Below are 16,690 nucleotides of genomic sequence, written 5' to 3'. Positions count from 1 at the left end.
GATGTGTATGTAGCCTATTTTGTAGTGATTTTCATGATAGTTTGTAGTGACTTGCATGATATTTAGTAGTGAATCTTGCATGATATGCCGTAGCGAATTGTGTAGAAATAAGTGTGTCTCCAGATTTCCACTGAATGCAGAACGTCTGCGGACCGGCTCCGCTGCGTATCGGCTCCATGCTCCGCCGTCCGTCAATACCCACTAGGTCCGGATTTGTTGTGGCACAGCTGCAGCCGTGACTGACAGCTGTAGTCATGAGGACCCACAAGAGCTTGCAAATTCAAGTAGAATAGAACCACAAAACCAACAACAGTTTGTTTCCATCCAGAGGAGTAGAGGGGAAACATCTCTGTGCTGTGTTTTCAAGGTGTAGTGCAGGGAAATATGATCCGCCGTGAGCACGGTGTATTTTATTCTGAAAATCTGCCGTGTGCTGAATTGCTGCGGAGCTCTCCGGTGTCCGGCAAAAATAGAAGCTCTGCGTATCTGCTCTGGATGGCTGCAACCGCCAGAGCTGTGCCGTAGTCGGAACGCAGCCGTTCTGCAGTCAGTGGAAATACACACACTGACTTTAATGGAAACCTAATGACTCCGCCGCTGTTCCGGAGCGGATCCGCAGGCGTTCCGCAGCCGGTTGAAATTGGGGGTGTAGCGCATGTCCTTGTCGGTGCTGGGCCTTCTGTCTCCTTTTTGTGTCTTCCACATTTGCCTCCTGGGGTGGTGTGTGCATGCTGACCCGACCTTCCTACTTGAGGAGATTAAGACCAAATGTATCTCCCATCTAATTATTTTACTAATCTGCCCCTGTTATTTTAATTGGGATTTTTTACACTTCTTTGTAATTAAACCAAACCTATTTTTGTACAATATTTGCCTCCTGTTAATGGTTCCTGTTTGGGGACAATCAGAGTTGGTCACACAACACACTAATTAACATATTAAGGGTTCCTCAACAATGACCCTCAACAGGAGGTGGCGTTGTCAGGTCTGAAGGTTTGCTGTGCTCCTGTACTACATATACATGCTGCTTCCTGTTTACAATCAACATGCACAGGCCAATTATACATATATACTAGGGCTGGGCAAGTTAACGCATTATTGCGTTAACTCATTAATTAATTAACGCCGACAATTATTTTATCACTTATTAACGCAGTTTTATTATTTCTTTTATTATTGTAAAAGTCTGTTGCTCACAGGCTTTTATTTTGTAAAAGTCTGTTCTGACTGCTGCCACACTTACAGTAACCGGAAAAGAAAAGAACTGGCGGATAAACAAACCAACAAAGAAGGGTACAGAACTTTTACATGGCCATTTTCATTTTAAAGGTCCCATGACATGGTGCTCTTTGGATGCTTTTATATAGACTTTAGTGGTCCCCTAATACTATATATGAAGTCTCTTTCCCGAAGTTCAGCCTTGGTGCAGAATTACAGCCACTAGAGCCAGTCCCACAATGAGCTTTCCTTACACTGTAAGAAAAAAATCCGTAAAAAAACGGATAAAGTCCTGGCAGAAAATTACCAGGAATTTATCCGTTAATGTTACGGACACTTCTGTTAATCCTAGAACGGATAATTCCGTAGATTTACAGTATATTCTCTGTTTATTCACAGACACTTCTGTTAATCCTAGAACGGATAATTCCGTAGTTTAACAGTATATTCTCTGTTTATTCACAGACACTTCTGTTAATCCTAGAACGGATAATTCCGTAGATTTACAGTATATTCTCTGTTTATTCACAGACACTTCTGTTAATCCTAGAACGGATAATTCCGTAGATTTACAGTATATTCTCTGTTTATTCACAGACACTTCTGTTAATCCTAGAACGGATAATTCCGTAGATTTACAGTATACGCTCAGTAGCATTTGCTACCAAGAAATGTCTTCACCACGGAAAAATCTGTACCATTTCTATGGATAGTTTCTTTAAATCTGAAACTAAATTCTGGATAGTCAGTAGCAGTCTACATTTTCTGGTAAATAAACATGTTCTTTCACTCTAATGCTAAAATACAATGACAAATGGTATCCATCACCAGACCAATGTAATGTAATCAGTTAAAATAACTAAACATCTAATACAGCAACATGATCAAATACAATCACCACAACATATATACATTTAACATGTTTATTTTTTATGCCATGAAGGACATGCATAAAAGTGCATTCAATGGCTACATTTTTAAATGACAAGTTTTTTTACGAATTATTTTAACAATATGCAAAGCACCATGTTTTGGATCAGACTTGTTACTTTAAAACCGCAACAAACAGAATAAAACAAATTTAAAACATGAAAACTGATTCATAAAGTGCATTCTAGGGATGGCCTAGATCATCATGAGTTCTGAGAATTCCAATATTTGTTCATAGGCGAATGGAGAGGAAGATTATGGAGTTATCGGGGCATCCGTAGTTCATTTAATGTTATGTATAGCTTTAAACGCCGTAACAGACTAAAAACAATACATTGAACGACAATTCATTGAACGATGTGCAAAGCACCATTAAAAAGTGCTCATTTTGTAGAAAATTGTTTAAATGGTGTTGCACCAAAAGGTGGTCAGAAACAACTAAAACAGCTTTTCAACTTTCTTTTAAACATTTCCAAATACATGGCAAAACAGCTCAAATTACCATCCATGGATTCTCGAAGTTGTTTAGTTCAAACAGGAACTTCAGCAGTCTTGGAGGAATGTGCTGGTGTTTGGTCCTCTTCTTCTCGGCCTTTGACCCACGCTCAGGATTTATTCCCAGGAAAACTCTTGAAGAAATGGATTTTGTTTTAAGCAACACAAGTAATGAAATGAATGAAACAGACAGACAGAGAGTAACATGCAGACCAAGTTCAGATGGAAAAATCCTTGTAAATTCAATTTGAGTATTGTTCCATAACAGGATGACTACTACTAAATTAACATTTGTAATAGGGCTGCACTATTATGGCCAAAATGATAATCACGATTATTTTGATCAATATATTGATCACGATTAATTATCACGATAATTTTTTTAATTTTAACCAAAACCAATTGTATAGTCACAAAGGTAAAATAGCTAATAACTGCTTTCATATCCATATTGTGTTACATTCCTCCTTTGTTGAAGGATATTATGAAGGAGTATGCCATTTCAGCTGTTGTGCAACCACTTTCCAAACATGCGTGTTTTCCGTGAAAAGATACAGGCAATTTTCTGTTCGCGTTAACGGCGCATGTTAAAATCCGGTGCCAATAGAGCACCGGTGCCCGGTATCTACCGGACGAAATAGCAACGCGGATTACGGTGCAATTTAAATGCGTTGCGCACTAATGCTCCAAAAGTGGATGTGGTTAGAGGTTAGAGAGCTAGTAAACACTAATAACGCTTTGAAGAGCAGGTAACGTTAGCCTACCATTAGCTAAACGGTGTAGTGTGACTGTATTTCACTGTAGCGGGCCATACAACAGTCTGCTGCTAAAGCTACGAGCTAAAAGACTCAAACTAGCACTATGGTCACTGCTGTTGTCTGAAAAATAGAACAGACGGGACAAAAATGTTGCTTTTACTGATAAACATCGTGACCGACTTATGACCAAAAAGAGTATTCTATGAATGTATTGAATCATTTTGAATATCGCTCGATCACGTGAATTTGATCGTAGGAATCCAAAATCGTGATCAAAATTAGATTTCATCGAATCATTTTATCCATTAATAATCTGGTTAAAAATCTGATATAAGAGACTGATCAGCCAGTCACCGGTCATGACCGATCAGCTGAAAATCGGCTGGTCTTAATTGGGGACAAATAAATCGACCATGAAAATGGTCAAATTACTATACTTAATACTTTCCAATTCAGCTATTGCATTAATAATGCTACGACTTAATGTTTCAAATGGTTGCCATTTGCATCTCAGTCAATTGAGTTGAGCTGAAATACGTCTTACACTATACACTCACCAGCCACTTCATTAGGTACACCTGTGCAATCTAATGCAATCCAACACAACAGCTCTGTCAGAGGTGATAGGTGAAGGTGATAATTATACTTTGTTCATTATTGAGGTTGTAGTGGGTGGTGCTGGTGTACTGAGGCCCGTTCCAGAAAGCAGGTTTAGTGAAAACTCTGAGTTGGTTAACCCTGAGATGAGAGTAACTCTGGGTTTTCGGTTTCAGAAAGAGAGGTAACTTAACCTCAGAGTCCGTTACTATGGTAACTGAGTCTGTGAACCTAACCTGGTCGGGAGCAGGTTTTCTTCAAGTTTCTCTCATATCTGCATGAATAAAAAAAATTTACTGTTTATGTTACTATAAAACGTTTTTTTCTCAAACATGTCATGTCCTTTTATCGACGATCCTGTTGATGAAAAAGCTGTATTAATTCCCAGAGAGTTCACTTCAGGAGATGATATTAAGTCCCGACTATAGATGTATTTTCATTTCCACATAACCGATTTGAGAGGTATTTCTTTAATCAGTCCTTTAGATACGTAGATACCTCATCTGTCCTCATATAACTAACATCCAGGCATGAAAACTGGTCAGGGGTGAAAAAGGTGAGAACGATATTACCCCTCTAGGGGGGTCTGGGGGCATGCTCCCCCGGAAGAAAATTTTAAATATTCCATATTTTAAAGCATCAATCTGATGCATTTTGAGATGAATGTTTTGCCAAACAGTGTAATATTTCAATATGCACTCATTAAAGTTAATTTGACTGGCAAACAGTTAAAGTCCTTCTGACATTACACAATAATAAAAGTCACAATTTTTAAAGACTTAAAAAGTTTTGGATCAATTTTTACTTATTCCAATCATATGTTACATAAAGAGTAAATGTGGATTTACATATTGCAATAATATCATAATCCTACAATGAATCAGCTTCCCGTCTCCACCGTTTCCTCTTGTCCTCTATTCATGCCCAGCGCCATTTATTTTAACTACTTTCTCAAATAAAGCTGCCTGTATCTACATGCTCCAAGTTTAATAAACTTTGCCTCCATTTTTTACTTTACTTTTTATATATTTATATATATTATACTTTTTCGCCCGCATGATTGCACCAAAATGAAATTATAGATGTAATACAATTCCAGTTTTCACCAGTAGCCTAATATTATAAGTTAACTGTGATTAAATATGAAATTAATACACTGTTAGTACGCATTGACTCGAGCAGCAATTTTCTCCCACACCAATTCTCTCTCTTTTGCAGCAGCAGCAGCAGCAGCCGCTGTCTTACTTTTTTAACGAAATACATGTTCAAACTCGCTGTTTGTGCGCAAAACAAAAACAAAAAGTTGCTTACCTTTGTATGAATTCCAGGGTGATTGCCATCTCCTTTGGGTATTTTATGTTCAATACATAAAACAAAGAGAAAGCGTAGCTCAGGGCCACAATGAGGGAGTTGATATGGTCATTGACCACTTCCTGATCGACAGCGATCTTGAATCGTTGATCACCTTAAACATAGATTCATTTAGATATTAGAAAATATTAACAAAAAAATAAATATATATAAAATAAATAAATAACAATGCACATCCACTTCAGAAAACCACTGCAAACATAATTATTTAAATCTGGCTACCTTATATTATTCTTTTTACGAGTGGTGTGGCCTTTGTTCAACAAACCCTCCTTATCATACAGTAACGAATAAACCCGTTCAATAATCGTAATCGAGGTAACTTGTTTGATTAATCGTGATTATGATTTTAGCCAAAATCGTCCAGCCTTATCATACAGTAACTAATAAACCCTCCTCATCAGTAATATTTATCAGGACTTTTACTCCACTACATTAACACTGGATGAAGTATAAGTATTTTTAAGCATGCAGTTTAAATTGACTGGCGCTTTGCACGGAGAGTAAAGAGTAAAAAGTATGAGTAAAGAGTAAAAAGTACGAGTAAGAGTAAAAAGTACGAGTAAAGAGTAAAAAGTACGAGTAAAGAGTTAGAGTTAACAATAAAGAGTAGGAGTAAGAGTAAGTGAAATCCATAACATGCATGCCTAAATATTATACAGACTACATACCCATGATAAGGATGCAAGGGGTGCTTGGGATGCTCAGTCCAGCAGCAGTTGACTCCTGTTGGAAAATAAAATATCAAAGAAACAAAAATGTCATGAATTGTTTTCAATGTATACAGTATTTACTGTATACATTTATTGTATACAGTATGGTAATACCTGGATCATAAATTATTAGGTAGTAGTAACTACAATAAGCCTAAACCTCGAAAGCTCAATTTTGCCCAGGTTTTGTTAAGAGCTTTTAAAGTACATCTAAAACTAATTTTTAGCTCTTATACAAAAACCTCAGGGAAATTTATTTTATGTTATTCTTATCTCTACTTTCTATAGTCAGCTAAGAGTTTGTTTACCGTTTATTGTTTACTTTCTATATTTAGCTAAGAGTTGAGAGAGATACTGTAGGTGAGAGAACCATAGCCCATACATAATTAAATTAAAATCACATTTTCCTTTTTTTGTGGGTGTGTCCAAAGTCTGTGAAAATACTGATGCATCTTTATGGGGTTTAAATCCATACAAGCCATTACAAAAAAATAGGTTTAATGAATATCTGCAAAACAAAAACATAATAAAAAGTATAAACCTACCTCACTTTGGTAGAAAAGCAGATCAGGTTTTTCCTTGAAGAATTTCGCAATGCCTGAGATCAGCTGTACTGGATCTTCACCTGGTGGCATCTTCATCCCACTTGAGTCGAGGAAGTCTTTGATACTCTTTCCCTTTCTGGAGATTTCCTCTGCCAGCTTTGTTTGCACTGGTAAGCCAATGAGGGTACATGTGTGGTCAAACAGGTGAACAGCTTCAAAAAGGAAGGGCCACTCTTCTTGTACTGTTTTTACAGTGCTTCCTTTGTTGATTGTTGCACGCTGGATGGAATAGGTTTCTGTCATCAATTTGCGAACACACAACTCCTGAAGATGACGGGTTTTGAAGGCACTTTTCAAGTCATCTTGTTTAGACTGTAGTTCTGCTATATCCTCAACAGCAGGCTGCCACTCCACACATCCATAACGATCTGAGAGTGTAGACTTTTTCCTCACTGCGTCTTCACCCTCTGCTGGCCTCTTTGTTGAGCTGAAGGTAAATGGCCTTCTAATATTTTCAAGTCTGTTTTCTAGCTGTATGAAGAGAGCATCATATCCTGTTCCAATGACTTTAGTTCCATTGAGCTCTCTGTCTTGAAAAGAGCATGGATATTGTTCTACAATCTTCTTGGCAATCTCCCGCAGCTTTGCTCTTCCAGGCCTGCCACGCTCTTTACGGAGTACATCGTCAATGACTATACGAACCAGCTCTCTTCTCTCTTTAGGCTTTGGTCTTTTCTTTTCACTTAAGGCAAGCATGAGGTTTGGGGGCATTTTGTGCCATGGGACATCATATGTCTCCCGGGATGGAGAATCCTCCATGGGACCAGGTGTCGGAGGTGGAGTTTGGGGCAGATGGACATTTTGTTGCAGAGATGTCGAAGCAGAGCCAAGTACAGCTTGTGACTCTATGGATAACATATATCACCAAAAATTAATGAAATGACCAATGTTACATTTATATATAATATTTAAGCTATAACAATTTAGGTATGGTATGAATAAATGCATGTCACCAGCGGTATGTTTTACAAAACCACATTGCACTGGTTTAGCTAATAAAGTGTTATGAACAAGCTCAAACAAAACTCCTAAAACTCTGCTAGGTATAGAATTTGTTAGTTTAGTTAATAGTGAATATGCTATTGTGAACATTACTGTTGCTCCTCTAGAAACAATATTTACTTTCATTTAAAATATAAAATCAGTCCTAATCATCTTCTGAATTTGTATTACTTCCTTCCTTCCATCCATCTTTCCTTCCTTCTATCCTTCATTCCTTTCTTTTATCCTTCCTTCCCTCCTTCTAGCCTTCCTTCCCTCCTTCCTTCTATCCTTCCTTCTGTCTTTCATTCCTTTCTAAAATGGTCATTTATAGATTACCTTTAATCTCTTCAATTCTGCTAATCCCACTAGTGGACACTCAGTATCTCTCACACCCAAAGGAATTTTTCTTTATCAGAGCAGTCTTTATTTTTGAACATCAGTATTCATATAAATCCGCCCTAGCTGTGATGGTTTTCTGCTCACGGTAACTGTTCTACACTCGCTCCACTTATGAATAAAATGTAGCACCATACTCATGATGCTTTTTTAGATTTTTTTGAATTCAAGTTTTCATTTTTTTTTTGTAACAGGGCAGCAGAACACTGTGATCCAAATTTTACATACACTTGTGATGCTTTTGGACAAAAAGTCCAAGTCTGCAACAAAGGTTACCTGTGGATTATAGGACATACAGAAAGATTTGGTTTATAAATGTAAAAACTTACCTGCAGTGAAAGCTTGAATTAGTCTTCTCTGCTGAATGGGTGGCAGAATTCCATCGACATCCTCAGTCTTGACAAAGTTAAGGTCATCTACATTGTTTACTCCAATCTCCTCCAGTCTCGCTATGAGTAAGTCCATTTCATGATTACTGAGCGATGGCATAGCTTTCTGAACTAATTCTTTCACAAGCTCCATAGTGGCATATGCTTGAGTGGGATGAGTAACCTTGCACCTCTGTGGTAAAAAGAAAGTGGAGCATAGTCATTAAGCTTGTCAAGACTTTCACAAATAAGCTTATTGGAACTATTTTTGTCAATTTCATAGATGCCAAGCTCAGGTGCCCAGCTGGCAGTTTTCCCCCGCAGCAAAAGCAGGACAGTTGTTTCATTTTTGATAACAATGCTTGCTATTTCCCCCAACTGTAGTTGTCTTTTGGTATATCTCAGTACAACAAGCATACCATTTGCATATGAAGTGCCTTTAACTTGCACTTTATCTGTAACAACTGAGTTAGATGAGTTAAGTCCAAAGTCTGCAACTGCTGCCCTTATGCCACCATCATAGAGCTCTGGATAAAAGCTAGTGGAGTCTGACACCTGAACCTGGGGGCTGAAAAAACTGCCCTGACTCCGATAAGCCTGAAACAGCTGATGTCTATCAGCGAGTGACTTAGTGACATTTCTGAAGTTTTGACTTGACCTGATACATCTTTTGAAATAGCTATGCTTACTTTCAAAGCGCATGGTCCAAGTATGTATGAGTGGACCAAACTGTAGACTCAAGTCTGCATAGTGAAGAAGATAATGGTGTTTTGGTCTCAGATTTGAATGTGGGAATAACTCTTGCCTCATTTCCACATACTCTTCAGTCAGTACCTTCATGTAAGCAATCTGAGACTCTGAGAGGCTAGGTGCACAGACAAATTCGACTAACTCCCTCAGAAGAAGTACTAGCTGCCAGACAGCATTGTCAGCATCTTCAATTCGGTCATGTACCAAAATAGGCAGGAACCGCAATAGCCACCTGTTTTGGGCTGCATGGCCTCCAAGCCTTTTTCCTTTGTTTGGAATTGCATTTGGCTTGTTGCTGCTTTCACCTGGAAATAATTTGAGTCTGTCATTTAGTGACTCGTAACTGAACCACTTCTCTTCTTTAATTAAGCACTGCAAACACATTGCCAGGTCATAGTCTACAACACCCTTGAACAAGTCATGTGCTAAACAGGGCGGCAGCCCAGGCTGACACACGTGGAAATGTGAGAGTTTGTTGAAAACACTGTTGCCTTTAATGCCCTGATGCATGGTCACTTCAGGGTGACTCTCCAAAAACTGCACAGACTCATTATAATCAGCAGGATCTCTATGAGTGAAAACTGTGAGAGGGTTAGACAGAAACACATCTTTTGTGACTAGACAGTATCTACAGAAATACTCAGCAAAACTGAAATTTTCTGTAAAGCCACCAATCATGTGGGAGCCCAGATTATCTCCCATTAGGCATGCAACAGTACCTCTGTATATCTTATCCTCAAAAGATATGCCCTTTTCCTCCAGCTCACACAAGTCTGACACAAGCTCACCAAAAACTTTATCAACTCCAAAATATTTACAGTCTTTCTCTGTACAGAGCAGTACCAACTGGATTTGATCAACAGTTGATCTGATGTGAGGATAGAAATTTCCAAGAGTGAAGTACACAGCTAAAACTTTGTGCTTTTGCTTGGCAGATCCAAGAGGATTAGCCACCTCAAAAGCATCTTGAAAAAGCATCACCTTTAAAGAATCTGGGTCTGTGGCAAACATTGCATTAGATCTAATGGCATGCCCATCAGTGAAATCACAAAGTGTACCATCTTCAACATGAATAGGGTTAAAACTCTGCGGAGTTTCACTTCCCTTTTTCAGCATTGCTCTGAGGCTATCCAGTAATGGAATGTAATGATAGTATCTCCTCTGCCCTCTATCATTGTAGCCAAGTGTAACTTCAACAGGCTGAACATAGTTAAAGTGTGTCTTGTAATACTGCAGCCTTCGATGGTGTGTAGTTAAAGGACCACTTGCATGTAAGGCCTCGTGCATAGGGCTCCGCTCATATACACTCTTCCCCAGACATGTTAATGGTTCTGTTGGAACACCATACTGTTCAAGTTCTTGAGCTAGCACATCCATTGTATACTCCTGTTGAATATCCTGAAGAGTTTTCATCTCATTTGCTATCTCTGTAATTGTGGAGGCTGGGACTAAATACTTTGCCTGCAAACCCAAGTAAAACAGAGCTAGATTTTCTGTGTAGGCATCTTGCACTTTATCACTCTCAGCAGCCTTACTTTGGTCTACTTCAACATCATTACTATGGTCTGCATTATTCATATCAATTCCTTCATTCTCTGCAACATGTGCCCTCTCACCTGGAAAATACTGTTCTGCAGCTTCACACAGATGAACAGGTGCTATCTGGGTGACACTCCACCCTCTGTGATATCTGGACAGATGAGATGAAAACGATGCTTTTACATTAAATGTCTTAGAACATCCATTATAGGGACAAGTTACAGTCAGACCCTTTTGTATGTGGTCACTCAAGTGAGACACAAGCCGTTTAAAATCCGCATATTCTCTGCTGCAAAAATTGAACAAACACCTCAACTGCACAGACACACTGCGGTTCCAAGTTTGTCTGATCCCTGTGTCTGGGTGTGTCCGTGACATGTGAACAGCAAGGCAGTTGAATGAGGAAAACCTTCTTCCACAATCTTTATGGCCACATGATAAAAGTACATTATTAAGATGTCTGTGTGATCTGCAGTGCTTCAGATATTCTGTCAATGAGACGCATTTAAATTCACAGACATTACAAGCCAACATGACGGCACTCGTTAATCGGCGTCAGCGGCGTTAACTATCTTTAGCCAGCCCAACTAGCCAAAACAGACGGCTAATTGCTAAGTTATCATTCTTTTATCATGTCCAAATAGGTGGATTGACTGAGGCTGGGGCTATGGTAACTCTAGCCCGTTGTCTCGCTAACTGGTGTTAGCTGGTTAGCTAGCTACTAATGGCGCATTGTGCTTATCCGGTAATGTTAACGGTAACGTTAAAAACAGGTTAACACAGACTGGACAACTCTTTATAATTAAAACTATACAGAACTATATATATACATATACTATATTATTTAGTTAAAGGAAATATAATTTGTACCACAGAAGTGCAATAAAGGTTTCCCCAACTCCGAAGATTGAAAGGTAAACGTCCGTTGATGACCGCTTCTTCATTCAGAAGTTAGCGCGTACGGCGCTTCATGCTCCCATAATGCAATGCGTCCTTAAAAAATACGGTTAAAACTCCTGTAAAAAAATATTACGGAAAATTCCTTCACATTAACACGGTACATTGTACCGTATATTTACGGACTTTTCTTACAGTGTAGTATGTGTCATTCTGTCTGTAGCTATTGAGGAGGAGAGGGAGGGGGGGGGTGGCCTTGACAAACTACCACTTTGTTCGTTTGAAAGCCATGATGTCTCTCTCGCATGGGTGGGCTAAATTCTCTGGGCGGGCAAAGCAGAGAAAGGGGAAGTAACCTTGCTCCTAATGACCTTATAAGGAGCAGATTCCAGATCAGCCCATCTGAGCTTTCATTTTCTCAAAGGCAGAGAAGGATACCCAGGGCTCGGTTTACACCTATCGCTGTTTCTAGCCACTGGGGGACCATAGACAGGCTGGGGGATCTCATATTAATGTTAAAAAACCTCATAAAGTGAAATTTTCATGCCATGGGACCTTTAACGTTAACAGATTATTACAATTATAGCACGGATAGACTTTGTTGGCATTACTGGGAACGCCCACTAAAACGTAATTTCCGTTTATGCCATGGGGGAAAACAAACCATAGCAATTAACAGAGGTGGAAAGTAACGAAATACATTTACTCACGTTACTGTATTGAGTAGTTTTGTTGTGTATTTTGTATTTTTCAAGTAGTTTTTAAAATTGGTATTTTAAAATGTACTTGATTATGTTTTGAGTGAAGTATTGTATTTTGCTACATTACAAATCCCATCCGTTACTGAGTAAAAAAAAAACGAAAGGAAGAAAAACAAATCGCGCACGGAATGACTACACCAGACAAGCTCTATCACTCTGCACCCATGGTCTGTGTCGGTACACAATCCGTTCTGCCTGCACAATCCGTTCTGCACATGCGCAAGATATTACTGTTTACGACCTGCACGATCTGTTCCACGCTAGCCTATGGCTAGCCTCCAACAGGAAGCTAACGTTAGATTGTTGGATTTTAAATGAGCACAAGTAAAGTAAAACTGACGTAACAGCTGTTATATATGTTATATAACGTTTATTTTTACGTTTTATTTTGATGGTCTTTTAAAGTTATTTCATGCTGTCTCAGCTAGCGGTTAGCCGAATTAGCTGTTAGCTAAACTAACGTAAGCTTGGCTGTCAACCGGAAGCGTAACTAACGTTAGCTTGGCTGTTGCTCGTACAACAGCCCATGCGCAAACATTTTGCGCATGTGCAGAACGGATCGCGCATGTGCAGAACGGATCGTGTACCGACAGCCTGCACCAGCATTCTTTTTTTGTGCTAACATATCCAGCTTCTTCTTCTCTGGTTGCAAGTTGCAATTAATAAGATGTAGAAGAAGAACTGCAATGTGTCGGACCCATGGATGTGTCGGCGAGCGGCGAACTGAGCGGGGGACGTTAGCATGGAAGTAAATCAGCTGTTATCCCTCAAAAATGACTGACGCAGAGCGGACACTGAGATCTGGAGCTTTGCTAGTTACGCTGCAAACGCAACAATGCATCCAGGGATGCAGCATTCAAGACCAGCTTGTGATATCCCACAAAAATAGTAAGCCATTTTCTGAAGGGGAGTTTATTAAAGAGTGTTTGGTGGACTCTGCTGCGCTAATATGCCCAGAGAAAAAAAAAGAGACGTTTGAGAATGTGCCGCCTGACATAAAATTAATATTGGTCCAGCCCTTCACAACAGTCCCTGATTCTCATGTGGCCCCATGGGAAAATGAATTGCCCACCCCTTCCGTAGGACAGCGTATGTAGGAGACTGGCTAAATTAATTCACATACTACATCTAATTAGACTGTTCATATTAATAATATGCGGGTGCGGTATTGCATTCAATCTATCGCACCGTTGTGACGAAAAGAGAGCTGAGCCAGAAGGCAAAGCTCTCGATCTACCGGTCAGTTTTCGTTCCTACCCTCACCTATGGTCATGAAGGCTGGGTCATGACCGAAAGAACGAGATCCAGGGTACAAGCGGCCGAAATGGGTTTCCTCAGGAGGGTGGCTGGCGTCTCCCTTAGAGATAGGGTGAGAAGCTCAGTCATCCGTGAGGAGCTCGGAGTAGAGCCGCTGCTCCTTTGCGTCGAAAGGAGCCAGTTGAGGTGGTTCGGGCATCTGGTAAGGATGCCCCCTGGGCGCCTCCCTAGGGAGGTGTTCCAGGCACGTCCAGCTGGGAGGAGGCCTCGGGGAAGACCCAGGACTAGGTGGAGGGATTATATCTCCAACCTGGCCTGGGAACGCCTCGGGATCCCCCAGTCGGAGCTGGTTAATGTTGCTCGGGAAAGGGAAGTTTGGGGTCCCCTGCTGGAGCTGCTCCCCCCGCGACCCGACACCGGATAAGCGGACGAAGATGGATGGATGGATGGATGGATATTAATAATCATAATTAACAGTCTATGGGTCTAACCCATTTATGGAGTCAAAACATGTGATTTGGCCTTGATTTGCCTTATAACTTGTTTATGTTTGTGAAGAAAGGGATGGCCTCAGAACTAACAATGTATGGTACTTTCACTTTCAGTTGATTGTTTAAAAACGCTTTATGGGATGGTCTGAACTAAAATAGCACATTATACCTTTCTAAGGGTCTTACATGTCATGTGTGACATGTGTTATGTTATTACATGTGTATACATTTGTATAGATGTTTATACATTTGTATATATTTTTTTTTTTAATTAAAAACAAAATAGTTTGGGCTTCATGACCCCTTGTCCTATTTTTACTACATGGGAGAGATTCCCCCTCGTCCCCGTTTTACAGTTTTTTTAACGTAACTAAGTAACTTTTACTTAAAGTACATTTTAAATGAACTACTTATTACTTTTACTTGAGTAATATTTCATCAAAGTATTGGTACTTTTACTTGAGTACAATATTTTAGTACTTTTTCCACCTCTGGTAATTAATGAGCGAAGACCTTGTTAGTGGTTAATCTTTAATCTTTGTCATATTTACGATTGTTTTTTTGCTTGGTACAATGCCGAAAAGTTGCTGTGTGGCGTTCTGCTAGCCTGGAAATCCAGACCCAAATCCGAAAGATTAAGGGTCTGGCAATGAGTAATGAAAATGGCCCAACTCGAGGGGCAGCACCAAGCATGCATTTGAAAATCTCACTGCACACAATTGGATGACACTACGACCAATCACAACAATACACGGGGTGACGTATCCAGAGCGACTTAAACAAGTTTGTTTTGGAGAATAGTTTGACTGAGAGACGTAAATGTAACCTAATGGAAATGGAGCCACAAGACAACTTTTGCCGTTTTTGCAAGGAAAATATCACAACAGTTGGTTAGCACAAACCAAGTATATCCAAAAGACTTTTTCATGTTGGCGTGACAGTAGTAAACAGACTAGTGTTTAATAGGATTTGTCGGCGGTGTGTCACCCTTTTAACAAGACTGGAACGAGATTTACCTGTGTATAGGAGATGGGTAGAGGATGAGAAACACGGTGAAGCCTCAACATGTCGTTCTGATAAAAGAGACCACTCCATCCAAAACACCAAGGGCTCTGAAAAAGTTTTGCCACAACCCTGCAAGTGTTCGAAGGAATATTACGGAGGTAAGTTTGTTGTACCATGTATTTTAACGTCCTGTATGCAACATCCTGTACTGTATTAGCTTCTTCATAGCAGCCAGTTTTGTATTAACCTACTCGTGGTCATGTTTTGTTATGATGGTGTGTTTCATGCTCTCTGTCATGTGTGTCATGCGTGTCATGCAGCCCCTTCCGATTATTTAACAGCTATGTATTAGGAGTAGAGATGGTTGGTCTCGGATAGCCTAGTTAGGGGTTGTCCTAAGGTTCCCAGATCTATATTGTCACAATAAATCAAATGTAGGCTGTTACTCCACACTTCATATGTCATCACAGTGTTAATGTACGCATAGACTAAGTGCATTAAATTCCCCTTCACAGAAGGTGTGTGGTCCAGAAGAGGCATTGCTGGATAAATGGCTGAATAAATTCGGCATCACAACGACTCACATAAATGCCATTGGAAAGCAAAAAACAGCTGGCCAACGCCAGTGTGGGGCTGGTCTGTTGTTTTTGAAGGGGCGGAATGAAACTTTTCTGAACCTGGGAGCTCAGTGTAACACTGTCAGCCAGTCTCAAGTGATGAGACGTTAATGCTAATGTCTTCAGGAGCATGGAGGATCTTTAGGTGTCAGGTGAGAACACACACACACACACACACACACACACACACATTATTTAATCTAAATGCAAGGGGTGATGTTGTCCTATGTCTTTATGTTTGTTTGATTCTTCACAACAGAGGAGGTGATAGCATTGCCAAAGGGCAGGCTACTGAAGATTTGAGCATCACTTCCCTGCCATCGCCTGCTAGACAGTTAACTCCACCACCTACATATTCAGTCATATTTGATAATTTGGACTTTTACATGCACACACCATCAGTCCACCCTCCGCAGTAACTCATCCATACATTGGGTACACCACATAGCCGCGCAAGACCAGATCCCCACACACCACCTGGACAATGACAGACCGCTGACAGACCACTACAACCTAGGTACGTCCCTCCCTGGGCTGGAGACACAAATGCATATGAGGAGAGAGCCGAATCCTGACAGAGTACCTGGCCGTTTTTAAGCCATTTTCCAAGGTGGTGGTACATCACAAGCCACATGAGTACTCAGAAGAAATGGCACAACCTTCCACTGATGTAAGAACTAAAAACAATATTCCAATAATGCCTGTATGTACCACTAACATTCCGTGTATTAAAATATAATGTTTCATAACTTTTCTTCCAATTACAGTACCCATTGGGACTCATTTAAAAAATGAAAACAAAAGCACAGAATTGATAGATGTTCTTTGCCACATATAGAACAAGTAAGCATGAAGTAGTTGGCCGTAAGCTAGAGGGCCTTACATTAGACCCCCCCACCTCCAAACCAAACCAACTACTTTTGAGAGGTCTGACCATG

General features: G+C 40.0%; 1 protein-coding gene across 3 annotated transcripts; it reads right to left on the bottom strand.

Moving 5' to 3' along the window:
• Positions 1–2,490: 2,490 nt before the first annotated feature.
• LOC114559611 (uncharacterized) lies at positions 2,491–15,220 on the bottom strand. 3 transcript variants are annotated; one of them, XM_028584551.1, is made up of 7 exons: positions 15,147–15,220; positions 10,802–10,875; positions 8,397–8,628; positions 6,628–7,532; positions 6,041–6,095; positions 5,310–5,463; positions 2,491–2,777 (listed from the first exon to the last, which is right to left on the bottom strand). In XM_028584551.1, the coding sequence occupies exons 3-7, from the start codon at positions 8,587–8,589 to the stop codon at positions 2,642–2,644; spliced, it is 1,443 nt and encodes a 480-aa protein (XP_028440352.1). In that variant the 5' UTR covers positions 8,590–8,628; positions 10,802–10,875; positions 15,147–15,220; the 3' UTR covers positions 2,491–2,641. The 3 variants fall into 3 exon arrangements, with proteins under 3 accessions (XP_028440352.1, XP_028440282.1, XP_028440204.1); XM_028584481.1 differs by lacking the exon at positions 15,147–15,220 and adding an exon at positions 11,595–11,807; XM_028584403.1 differs by lacking the exon at positions 15,147–15,220 and having other exon boundaries at positions 10,802–10,922.
• Positions 15,221–16,690: the final 1,470 nt, after the last annotated feature.

Source organism: Perca flavescens, chromosome 1 (genome assembly GCF_004354835.1).
Source record: "Perca flavescens isolate YP-PL-M2 chromosome 1, PFLA_1.0, whole genome shotgun sequence".
NCBI lineage: Eukaryota > Metazoa > Chordata > Actinopteri > Perciformes > Percidae > Perca > Perca flavescens.
This window is presented reverse-complemented; position numbering and strand designations above follow the sequence as displayed.